Source organism: Cicer arietinum, chromosome 2 (assembly GCF_000331145.2).
Source record: "Cicer arietinum cultivar CDC Frontier isolate Library 1 chromosome 2, Cicar.CDCFrontier_v2.0, whole genome shotgun sequence".
Taxonomy (NCBI): domain Eukaryota; kingdom Viridiplantae; phylum Streptophyta; class Magnoliopsida; order Fabales; family Fabaceae; genus Cicer; species Cicer arietinum.
The window spans coordinates 40,721,612-40,735,146 of NC_021161.2; the positions used below are offsets into that span (position 1 = coordinate 40,721,612).

The following is a 13,535-nucleotide window of genomic DNA, read 5'->3' on the forward strand; positions in this document are numbered from 1 at the left end:
AGGATAAAAGTACTTGGACCATAAAACAAAAGTGGTAGGATGAGGTCTCCTCTTAATGGACATATAGCATGTATTTCCTGGAATGTATAATTATGGGTGCATTTCTAATATAGTCCACCTATATGAGAATGAAGTGGCCGCTTCATAGAGTTCAAGAGCTTGACTCTTAAATTCTCACGAAAAGGATATGAGACACAAGGCCTTATTAGATGTGTCATTTTTATAATTCGATAAATGGTACCGAGATTTCATGTGTAAGTTATGCACACTTGTTCTAATGAATGGTTGGTTCAAAGCTTGTCTACCAATCTATTTGGGGATGAGTGAAAACATAATTTACTAAGTAATGGTTCAAATCGTAAGATACCTTTATCTGAAACCATGAGATTTTCGGAATAACGGACTTAGATATATTTTGAAAATGGCGGGGGATTGTTAAGGAAATTTCCAAAATACATTTGGATTTTTCTAATAGAAATATTAATGTAGCAAAATTAAATAATTGAATGTATCACTTGGTCAAGTGATTGCAATGTTTGGGTTTAATTCAAACCAATGCATCTATTAAGTTATCAAAAGTTGCAATCTTTCACAATAGTTGTTTTCTTTCACCAATTAGTATGAGTTGAAGAGTTGTTTTCTTTCACCAATTGGTATGAGTATCTCTATAAATAGAGACACTTTAGAGGCAGAAAGAGCACAAGATAAACAACACAAAATTCATGTTACATGAGTCAAAAATATTTCTCAGTCATTTCTTCTTTTCTCTAGTGCACGAGAGTAAATGAAGAAACTTTATTTTGTAAACTATCATTGATCGATAGACTTGATGTGAATGTGTAATTCACTTCAAGGATTCTAAAGTATCCTTAAGGGGATTCGTCAGACCTGTTTGCATCCAATATATATAGATTGGTGGGGGCGAATCGAATCTAAAGCTTAGTGTGATAAACACGCTTTATAATTTATTTGTGCAACCTTCATCATCATCAAGTTCATCCTCTTATTGTTCAAAATTTGCAGCATACCACCAACAGAAGATCCAACAGAGGTGGGAGGTAATAATTGGAACTAGAGACTTTTAGTCATAAGCATTATACTTTCGGTTACTAAAATTATTCCAACTTCATTGGTTTTATTTTCTAATACATTATATTTTCTTTCAAAGATAAAATAATAACAATTTTTATAAAGACATTTATGTTAGTATTATTATTCGATGGGATTTAATACAATTGCCAAATTAAAATTAAAATCAGAAGTCTATACTTCAGTTCAAACATGATTAACATGTTTTTTTATTTATAGTTAACCATTAAAAAGTTCCATCATTTTATAGTTAAAAACTTTATCAGACTCAAACGAGTGTTTAATATGATAGTTCACTATTGACATTTCTTAAAAAATATTTAAAAGTTTAACGATCAAATACATCATCTTGAACACTAATGATTATCTTTATTTATATAATCAATTGTTAGATATTATAAGTAAAATTAAATAATTTATCTCATATAAAATTAAATGAAACTGTAATTATTTTTGCGGATTTTATTAAAAAATACAGTTATTATATATGTAATTAATTACATTGTTAATTAATAATTGAGTTGAGGAATAGTATTTTAAATGCATTGAGATTTTCTTTTAAAAACAAAAAAAGAAAGAAAATGAAGCCACCTAATAATCTTGGGGTTTTAATTCAAGCAATGTCAAGGGTTTTGTTAATTCCTCTTGAAAAATGACCCAGAGTTAGCTAAGAAAAGAGATCTCAATAAATCTACGATCAATGAATCTTGTTCTGTTTTAGTGAATCCAATCAAGCCATTTGATTCACATCGATGGCGTCCATGTGGACTCGAATTATGCGAATTCTGCCTTGTTTTACTGCTGTTATCGGATTCATCTGTTACGGCCTCAGCTCGAACCATATAATTGGAAATTGGAACATTTGGAAGGTAACTCTATACACTCTTTTCAGTTTTATCATGTGTCTATCCGTCTTCTTTGCTAAGAAATGTGAAGACTTCATTACTACTTCCATCAAATTTCATTTGATATTTTCGGTTTTTGGAGCTACAACTGTTTACTCCTATTTCCATGATGAAGTTCAGATAAATCCAAATGTGTTTAGTTTGATTTCGTCTGCTGCTTTTGCTATCATGTCACTAAGTTTATCAAAGCAGACTAAGTTTGGATTTGAGGTTGATCTCTTAACTTTTTTCTGCGGACATCTAATTTTACAACTCATGAAGTTAAATCTGTTTTTCACCATTCCTGGTTTTGGATTCGGTATTTTCATCTTCTATCTTCATTTGGGTTTCGGTGGCCCCAATGAAATAAGGGATCGTGCACCTGAAATTAGAGACGGAGACGTAGTCATTCAAGTGGATTCAAACTCCGAAGTAACAACTAATAATACTATGGTTCCTCCTGCTATTATTCAGATGGTTTCACCTAACGTGCAGGAGGAAACCTTACCCAACACAAATAGTAGTAGTATTACTGCTCCTATTGGTTCACCTTCACAACAAAGAAATATTGATAACAGGGTTCAGAGCAGCCTCGAAATTTGCCTAAAGGAGCTAGGTGAGATGGATGAGAGGCTTAACAACATGATTTTCCAGAAAGTGTTGGATGGACAAGTCTTTGATGATAACTCTGATCAACTGGAAAATATTTGGGGACGTAGCCGCGTGATTGAGGAGACAAAGGACATCAAGAAGAACATTTGCAAAGCATTGAAGAAAATGTTCGAAGCTGGGTATGTGACAGAGTATTGCAACGCGTACGACACTCTTCGGAATAGATTTATTAACACGTGCCTGTGTAGATTTCAATTGGAGGAGTTTAGTTTGAGCGATGTAAAGAAGGAGGATATTGGGACTTTTATTAATGCTTTCAAGGCTGCTCTGAATATACTTCGCAATGAAAGAAGACTCTTTGACAACTTCTTCTTCGGGTTCTCTCTTGTGAAGTGCAATATTTTTTCCTCGTTGGATTGGATTAGAGTTGAATTTGACTGGTTGGCTAAATTGTTGGCGTTGCAATCTCGTGTGTCACGTCCTTCTTTTTACGGTTGTGCAATCCATCCCCTTACCCGCAAAGTTATGAAGCGCCTCATGTATATTTCTCGAAATTTTGAAAATGCGGCTACTTGCTTCAACATTCCTGGGATGATACAGTTGTTAGAGACTAATGTGGATGTGAAGTCTAAAAGCTATACGGAACAGAACCGGGCTTTGGGCTATCTTTTCAAGCTGAATAATACTAGATTTATACAAGTGATTGCCTCATATCATTCCTTGTTAGCCATTTTGGGTGCAGATTGGGACCGAATGCAAAGTGTAAAAGTCCTACAAAACATCAAAGACTATCTAAGATGCTCATGGGAGAAAGTTACACGCCTACTGGTGAGAAAGGGAAATGAAAATGACTCAACAGTAACTTTAAAGGTTTTTGTAGACACGATGAGATTGTTCGACCATCACTTTTTAGATGCATGTAGAGCTCAGTCTACTTGTTTTGTCATCGATGACACACTAAGGAAAGCAATGAGATTGTACTTGAAAAAGATGTTGCTGTTGCTATATGAAAATTTCATTGGGAGGTTCCAGGATGTTCTTGGTAAAGATGTTGTTGATCACCATATCAAGTATAGCATAAAAGACATTGAAGTTCGACTCAAAAATCTATTTCTTGAAAGCCAGTCGATGAATCAGTTTCCAGAAGAAGGCAAGCATAGGAGCCAACTGAAGAGAAGGGTACCCAAGCTTGAGCATAAATATGATTCCATTTGAGATTGAGATATTCTCTCATTCTCCAAAGTATCAAACTTATGGTGCCTAATTCACCTCCTCCTCTGATATATATATATATAGGTCTAAGAATTTGCGGCTGTGTAATATATAACACTTGTGCTCAGAATCATATAGGTATGGTTCCTTTTTTCTTTTCCTTCATGTTTTGATATACTACAAAAGTTTTGTGGCCATTCTCTTTATGTGATTGTATGTTTTTTGCTCACTAAATTTAGGTTTCCTTTTCTAGTTTTAGTTTACTGGCTTGGTTGTAGAAATTGAACTAATGCAAGTAACAAATTTATGGCTTCGTACAGGGTAAATGACAACCTTAAAAATCACCACCATGGTGACATGGGTTTGAACCATTGATTATATACTTTTATACTCTAAGAGCTGAGATTTTAGCCGAATGAGGAGGCTTCACTGATTGCTGTATTAGGACAGTTGTAGGACAGTTGTAAAATACTAAAAGTTGTGTAACAATATGGGGCAATAATATGTTTATGACGATAAATAAAATTTTTATAGTTTGACATGAGTTTCGGTGCCCTTCTTTCCTTGTCTTTCAACTGCTGCTGAAGTCTTAGAAATTGGAGGTAGGGGAAATTAGAGAAAAATGAAACCATAGTTGAAGAGCTTGAAAATTGAGATACAACTTCAAAGTATTCTATTTATACATTTTATTAAGCACTAACCATCATCAGTGACATTAACTTTCCCTTACTAGCTATAGTAACTAACTAATTGATTCCTAACTGATCCTTTAGCAGAGTCAACATCCTCTACTTGAAATAAATGGTTGAGTTGATCTTGAATGTCAGAAATTCCATACATTATATACTCATCGGCATTTTTACCAACAACATTCTCAAATCTCACAATGAAGTTTTCGTATGTTGGTAACAACATGTTTTTCAGAGATATTATTATATGTTTCCTTAATTGCTCATCAAAAACACACCATGAAGACTGAATTCCACACATCTCCCTAAACTTTTCATTGAACAAACTGAGATTGTCTTTCATTGAATCTACTTCAGAATTGATATCCATCTTCAAAAAATCTTTCACCTTATTCCATGAGCTATTACAATAGAGTTCAAAGTATCTCCCCTTGTTTTTAAAGAACCTATAATCCCAAAAGGTTTTCAATTTGTACTCAACGTGACTTAGATTATTCATCATGAAAAAATGGCGCAAAGTAGGGTCCTCATAAATTTGTGACTTAGCTTCCAATTTTGTCTCAAACTGAACCATTATCATCTCCATCTGCGAAAAGAATAAATATTTTCCCATTCCATCAACAACAACCAAGGGGTATTCTAGTAAAATTCTTTCCAGATTTACCCTTGACCAGAAAGCCATAAGGATGTAGCCAGAGGCCTCACTTGTCATTGGATGAACCCCACCATCCGCCCAACAATCTAAGTCTGCGTCTGGCGTAACAAATATCAATTTACCAAATTCCATGAAAATGTCTCTACTTACTTCAGCCAATCTATTCTTTATTTTAATTGCTTCATTCACCAAAGAAGCATGAAACAATGATTCAAAATCGGGAAACAAATCACACAGTGTCTCAAACAAGTCAAGGATTTTAAACAAACGCCACGCTGAAGGACTTCGATTTGCAAATGAATCAGCAAAATTCAGCAGCTGTATTGTCGCTCCACAACAAATCCTTGAGAAATAGAGACTAGATGATGCATAGGTGGACTCAGAGAAAACACTATTGTATAGTTGACGCTCACTGGGAAATAATATTCTAAGAGCAACCTTTGAACTTTTAATCCATCTTCCAATCACGTATTCCTGTAATCCCATCTTTCCCAATGCTAATAATTTATTTATTAACAAATCTTCCAACCATTCCTTACGATAACTGCTATAAATCTCATAGCACTCTTTCTCAAATCCAACATTCACCATTGATTTCACTGTTTCCTTAAGGTGGTTGATTGTTTCATTTGACAGGGCATCAATAATGAAGTTGTGATCAGTCACCACCAACTTATAGTTACCTTCAACCTCCTGCAAAAGCATCTTACCAATATTTGAGTTGTTTTGCTTAAGCTCATTCATACAAGTTAGGAACCGTTGCAGAATCAGTTCCTGACATGTACGAAAGTGTTGTATGATGCTACCACTACTGATATTTTCTAGCTGTTTTGAATCTACTTGAATGACTACTTGTTGTTCTTCGAGTCCATGAAACTGATTTTCTTGTGTAACATTCAAGTTTGAGAAAGAAGAACGAAAAATAATAAGACAGTAACTATAACCAATTCCAATAATAGATAACAACAATTTAATCTTCATGAGTTGAACAATTAGACATCCAAGATAAAAGTACATAAGGTCGACGTCAAATCCGCACTGAATTTGCCTCGATAAACTAAGTGACATGAGAGCAAAGGCAGCACATGAAATGAGGCTATATGCATCTGGTTTTCCATTAATAATTTTATCAGAGAAAAAGGAATAGACAGAGGTAATTGTCAATACCAGAAATGCTGAATGAGCTTTGAACCGAAGACTTATGGAGTGTTGCCATAATCTTGCAAACAAAATCAATAGACAAATGATGAAACTGAAGAAGCTATAAAGAAATATCTTCTATAAATTCCACTCTCCAAATAGATGGTTGAAGGAAGAGCTGAGAGCATAAGAAAGCAATCCAACAATAGCAGAAGCTAAACCCACAAATCTCCATATCTTTAACTGCATAATTTGATTCTCAGAATTGAAATGAGTATGGCTATCATGCTTTTTATGAAATGTGTAATGGACTTTTTGGTCAAAAAATGAGTAATATTATTAGATTGATATATTGATACTGGTCCACTGACCAATTCTTTTCAATTTTTTGGCAACAAAAGGTGTTTTTTTCTCTTGTCCACATGTTCCATTGTTAAACGTTGTTTTGCCGATCAAGTAATCACAGATGTTTTTCTATTTTTTGCTATTGACTTTTTTAAACCCTTAATCTTTTAAATATTTCTTTATATTAATTTTAAAGAAAAAACAATAGTTCGTAATAAATATACAAATATCACGTTTTAAATTGTGGGGTCAATTATAGTTACTTGGATTACAGTTGCAGGAATTACAGGACAGTAAATCTATTTTTATTAGAATCAAATATTATAATTATAATATCTTATCAATCAGATATCTTCTATTTTATAAAGTCTCATATGTATTATATTGTCAATTCTCTATCACTTTAATATATTTAATCTTTAGAAATACCTTCTAAATCTATGTTATAAAGAAAAAGGAAGACATAGAAAATGATTTGTGTGAAAACTATGTAGTCTGTCGTTGATGTCTGGTGCGACTGTTGCAGTCATTGTAACATTACGATGGAGGTTTTTATGTTATTTACAGTAACAACGCAGTTAAAGACTGATATAATTACTGACAATTTTGCAATTGCAGTCACATTAAATGATATAGTATGTAAGTTTCTTTTTTTACTCAATAGTCAATATAATCTGTAATTTAAAACTCTAAATTAACCATTTTTTTACAATCTAATTTAACCTTAATGTGAGAGTATTTTTTTCTAAGGGAGAGGAATCTTTTTCATGCAACTATATATAAATGAATAAAAATAGTTATTTAATGGTTACAATGTTGAAAAGTCCATATAAATAATTTATATGCAATTTCGTGCATAAATGTTGAAAATATTCGTTGTATGGACTTTTCATGCAACTATATATAAATGAATAAAAATAGTTATTTAATGGTTACATTGTATGAACATAATTAATCATTTTATTAAAACATAATCAATCACAATTTTCACTATATTAAAAATATTTGATTTATTTTTACATCAATTTTTTTTGTTCTAAAGAGTGTTAGCTAGTAACAAAACTCATATGCATTATATGTGAAGAAATAAAGTATTGCAAGTTTCTAACTTGTGTTGAATCATATCAAATGTTTACATAATCTTTTGTCATTATATATTTTTTATAAATATTAATAATATTTAATTTATAATTATTAATTTAACTATCTATCAATCATAACTATAAGATCATTAGTGATATTTGATTTTTCTAAAAGAAAATCATTTAACTATTAATTTAAAAATCAAATGTATCGATAGATCATGTCAATATATAAAAAAAGCCATGATAGATTAATAATATATAAAACAGAGAATGAGTAAGAAATCAAGAACAAATAATTTTAAATATTTTATTTGAATTATGCACAATTTTTAATAAAATGATTAAATGAATTTTATTTATTAAATTATCCTTATTAATTGCAGTTAATGAAAAAATTTAATGAATTAGGATATAATAAATAAGAGATTATCTAAAATACCATCTGGGTATAATTAAAGGACTTTTTGGGGTACTTACAAAAGTTAAAATGTTTTGGCATAAAACAAAACACAAAGATAGAATAAAACTCGGATCATACCAACAATGCTGAAACACTTGTTTTTCTTGTTTCCAAGAAATATATTATCGAGTACATTATGAATGTAAAAAGTTCCATACTCGTAAGCGTTGTTCTTAAGAAAATCCTGAAACCTCCCTATGAAGATTCCATACGCTGGCAACAAGATGTTTTTGAGAAATGCAATTATTTCTTCCCCTAGATTCATATCATGAACAGACCAAATGCACTGAACTCTGCATATCACTTTGATCTAGTTTTTTTTGAAAAAAATAGCATATAATTCGATTATTTAGTTTGTCCGTTCTAAATACCTCCAACTATTCATCATGAAAAAATGACGCAAAGCATGGTCCATACATTTTTCTGACTTCGATACCGATAGCTCTATAGTCCCCTTCAATTGTACCAATAGCAGCATTGATCTCTCGTGGCCTGATAGCAGAAACAAGATAATTCTATAAAAGAACATAGAATATAAATAAACTAATTAATTCTATTCATTTTTTCATAGTTAATATCTTTATGATTAAAGATATAAGAAAGGAAAAGACAGAGACGCGAAAGTAATTAACGAAAACTAACACCACTCAAAAGAAAAATATCATCATCATTCAAGTATATTTTTTTACTCTTTTACGGAAAATTCATCATAGTAAGAATCATAATATTGTTATTATGATTCTCCATTAAGATTTTGTATATATAAATTAATTCGCCATATTTAACTAGTGAAATTGATTTTGTGTGGTGTGAAATGTGTATATTTGTCATAAAGTCCATTTCTAATCGTGGGCATATATATACGTTTTTATTCACAGAATCATTCCTTAATTATTATACATATAACTATTAAATTAAAGTAATCAAAGATTGGTTAAAAATTTCTCTGTGAAATTTTGAAAAGTCAAAAGCTTTTTTTCTTTTGTGTTGAAACAACTTTTTTGGAATGTAAAAATTCACCGCATAAATATTCGTCACTTATACATGTAAAATATGGATAAAGATTAATAAATATTTATTATTAATAAACAACAAAATAAAGAATATATATTTATAAATGATGTATAAAAAATATATAACAAATATAAAAAATTATAGAATAAATATTTATCACCGATACATAAAAAATATGACAAATATTTGTTATTGAAAATTAAAAATATTGAAAAAACACGAGACATATAAAAACTCGAAAAAGTATTTGTTGCTCATAAATATAAAAATAAAATATAAGATAAATATTTCTCATGTTTGTATAAATTAAAATTTTTGTTTGAAATATGAGATATAAAATAACAACGACACATAATCCGTACGATTGCACGAATTTCTTATTAGTTTTCCATTAAAGGTAGCGAGATCGATCATCACATGTGTCATGGGTATATATTTAGTGATTTATTGTGAGTAATATACATTGAACATTGAACATTGAACATTGAAAGTTTCAAAACTTTTATGCATGATTTCAAACATGCTACAATTTTGATTGCCTGCGAAAATAGTATCATTTGAATCGAACACGATCCCTTTCTTATATGAATGGAAAAGGATTGTTTAAAAAAGGTTAAGTTTCTAAAATTTCATTGTTACAAAGTTTTTAAAGGAATTGCTTTTTCTAAGTCACATTACATGTCGCAAGTCTGTGTTATTTAAATTTTTTTTTTCAAATTAAATTTTTAAATTATTAAAGTAGAATTTGTTAATCACTAAAATGTTCAAATTTATTAAAGTTGTTATTCAAAATTATACAGTTGTATTATAAATTGAGATGTTATAGGAATAATACGTTTGAGTTCATTGAAATTCATTATTATAAGACATAATATATAGATCATTTAAAGATGAATCATTGCTTATAATTAATGAAATTAAAATATTTGTTGCAATTGTATATCCAAAAGATATAGACATGCATTTATTTTGTCATTTATTTTGATTTGTTGTTGGCTCATAAAGTATGTGAATTTAGCATTTGGCTATGTATTTATGTATTCCCTTTGGTCTTAAATACAAGATAGTTTTTGGAAAAAAAATTGATTCTATATTTAAAAAACAATTACCACTTTTAAGATGTATTTATTGTTTAAATCTACATCTACATAATAAACAATTATCTTACACCAAATTTTAGACCAACAAAACAATTAATGTATTTCTAATATTTTTCATTCACATCTAGTAAAACCTTAATTATTTAATGTAATCAATTTTATAAATGATAATTAAATCAAATTTCAAATAAAAAATAACAAAATAGGATATTCAAGCATGTTCTTTAGCAAATTGATTTGTGGATATTATCTTATAATAATAATTAAAGATATGAATTTTTTTAATAATAATAATTTATCAAATGAATTTTACTCATTTTCGAGACTAATTACACTAACTGAGCACAACTTAAATATGGTATATGAAATTAGTTAGTTAACACAATAACAAATTTCTAAGTCAGCCGTAAACCCTTAAATTTTTTATGTTCATTATTGTTTGCTATTATGATATACTTCCACATAGATTATTCATCTAAAGAAAAAAAAATGTGTTGCTGTATCTTAAGATTTTTCATTCACACTTCACTCACCTGTTCTTTTTCTATATATATTAATTCAATACTTGTTGCTCTTTGTGTTTACTCATTCTTAAAAATATTTGTATTCCACTTATTTTTTTAAATATTCTTTTTTAATTCATGATGTTTTTCGTTCTCTTTTTTTTTTTTCATATGTATAATTTTTCGTTTAAAATGGATGAAGAAATCATAAAAGGTTCCACTTTTTCGTATTTACGAAGATCTCTATATGTTTTTCCTAAATTGTGTATGTTTGTATATGGCTAGGGTTCCACTTATCATAGATTTTCGACCGGTCACTCAAGTCAATTATTTGTCATCACAATAAGGCAATAATGATGATATCAAACTAGTCGATTATAAAATTAAAGGTCCTCGCTAAGATGAGTGATAAGTTTAATCGAGTGATTTGAAAACAGTTTATGATGATATATATGTTAAGAAGTCTTTCTTTCCTTCCAGTGTGTTTGGTTAAGGTGAAATATCAAAGAGAGAGATGGATGCGAGAGAAGATGCGAAGAGAATGGAAATTGAACTGTGGACCAAATTTATGGTGTTGGAAGCTCATATTCATGGCAATTTTTGCATGAGCTTGTTCTTGATTATGGAGTTAATCTGATTCAATCATTTATTTCTTGAAATGAAGGAGGCAACACCTGTCACCGGCCACCATAGCCATTAGCCTAACATCCTATGGCCATGACTGAATCATAGAGTTTTCTCTATTACACAAACCTCCAACTACTACTGTTGTGACATCTTTTGATCCCGTTTTCTTGTTTTGGATCCTCTATTCTAGAGCTTAGCTGATCTATATTTTTTTTGTAGTATATATATATGGAATAAATCTTCTTGCCTTTTCAAGTATTGTATTTCTAGGTTTACATGAGACTTAGATGGAGGGGTAAATGTGTTGCTAGTATGCTACAAAAGGAAATTATTTTAAATTTTTTAATGTTTCGAAAATATTATTATTTATTGGTTAAACCACGTTAAAGTTTAAATTCAATAATGTTATCTTATTTGTAAGTGAATCAAGTCTTGATTATCCGTAACAACTCAGATGCAAAAGTTACCCCCATTAGGAGTACGAGTTAAGTCTTGTACTAGCAAAGTTACAATGATGACTAGATTTTCTCTTTTGTTAATGCAAAAGTTTTGTAGTCATTGAAGATTCTTTTATGTTAATAAAATAATTATAAGAACTTTCTTTCTTCATTTTCTTTGCATGTTCATAGAAGATCAATAGCAGATTGTTCTAGTTAAATAGCGTTAATTAAACTAATGCATGCAACGGTGTCTAGCTTAACTGCTGATGTGTTCAACATCATACACACTAGTCCTTCATTCCTAGATACTCACAATTAAGTGCATGTTTAGCTTGACGGTAAGTTTAGTAGAATCATGGTGAGTCACTACAACTTTAGAAAAGTTATTCCTTAGAGCTTCAACAAAATCGCAGTACCACTGTGATTTCGTCAATCTTACCAACAATCTAAACATGCACTAAGTCTTGTACTAGCCAAGACTTGATTGGTGTATAATGTCCTTCATTCCTTCATTAAACTAGCATTGACTTAAGTCTTGTACTAGCCAAAATATTGTCATGCAGTACAAAGGACACAATCTTTAGTGTGACAAAAGGAAAAGCAAACCTTTATGATCCTATTGCACAAAATATACATGTGGTATATAGGAAATATTGGTCATAAATTCTTCAAGAACAAGTTTTTGATGATAAATAAAGCTGTTATAGTTTGACATGAGTTTTGGTACCATTCTTTACTTTTCTTAAACTGATGCTGAAGTCTTACAAATTAGAGGAAGATGAACATTGGAGGTAGATGAAAATTTGAGGAAAATGAAACTATAGTTGGAGTTCTTAGAGAAAGGAAGGTATTTCTAATAGAAAATTCTCAATTTGCTTAATGTTTAATGTCAAATACAAGTAGGTATATATAGGTACAAATAGAAAACTCTAGACACATTTCTAGGAGCTTCCTAATTAATACTGACACGTCCCGTGCCAAAAATTTAAAAATAAATAAATAAATAAGTATAATAATAATAATAATAAATAAAAACAAATTAACCCTACTCATTCTCACTCCCTCATTTTCTCCTAATTTTCTCTCTCTCCCTCTCGGCACACACTCCCATCCCCCTTTTTGTTGTTTTTTCTTTCTTTCTTTTCCTTCTCTTCTCCTTGCTTCTTCTCACCCTATTACTCAAACCCTCAATCCTTAAAAGATATTTAACATCCCCACAAGCTTAATTTCTCAAACTCCTACAAATTCTTTTGGTTGAGATTTTTGGATTAGGGTTTGTGTTCTAAGGAAGGAAAAGGGTACCCATCTCTTGAAAGTGGTTTATTGAGACTCATTGAAGTAAATGCACAACTCTAATACTAGTATGAATTCATAGAAAAATGTAGTTTTGAGTAAAAATCTTATTTTGTGCTTAGAGTATATTTAAATGATGTTGATGGTTTCCTAGAGGTAGTTAAACTTTAGAATAAATTTCTCTAAAGCCTTGGAAATATTTTTGATACTCAGATTTGTCAACTGAGACCTTGCCGACTACTCTGAGAGTTGTTGGAGAGCAAACTTAGACGATTCTCCATAACTGTGAGTTGACGACGATCATCGTCATATATTTTTATACTGCTATTATTATTATTTTACTTGTTTTCTATATTAAAGTATTTATTGAAAAATTTGGGAAACACA

The 13,535-nt window shown here is 30.4% G+C and overlaps 1 protein-coding gene and 1 pseudogene across 2 annotated transcripts; one reads left to right on the plus strand and one right to left on the minus strand.

Annotated features, from left to right (window-relative positions):
• The first annotated feature begins 1,677 nt into the window (after window positions 1-1,677).
• LOC101502083 (uncharacterized) lies at window positions 1,678-6,665 on the plus strand. Of its 2 annotated transcripts, none has more exons than XM_004490614.4 (2): window positions 1,678-3,935; window positions 4,118-4,341. In XM_004490614.4, exon 1 carries the CDS (start codon window positions 1,842-1,844, stop codon window positions 3,798-3,800), a length of 1,959 nt encoding a protein of 652 aa, XP_004490671.1. In that variant the 5' UTR covers window positions 1,678-1,841; the 3' UTR covers window positions 3,801-3,935; window positions 4,118-4,341. The 2 variants fall into 2 exon arrangements, with proteins under 2 accessions (XP_004490671.1, XP_073221351.1); XM_073365250.1 differs by lacking the exon at window positions 4,118-4,341 and adding an exon at window positions 5,778-6,665 and having other exon boundaries at window positions 1,842-3,935.
• On the minus strand, window positions 4,410-6,530 carry LOC101510865 (exocyst complex component EXO70B1-like; annotated as a pseudogene).
• Window positions 6,666-13,535: the final 6,870 nt, after the last annotated feature.

Bases quoted from the DNA above. Each gene is read 5' to 3' on its own strand.
- LOC101502083 (XM_004490614.4), top strand. From the start codon at position 1,842: ATGGCGTCCATGTGGACTCGAATTATGCGAATTCTGCCTTGTTTTACT.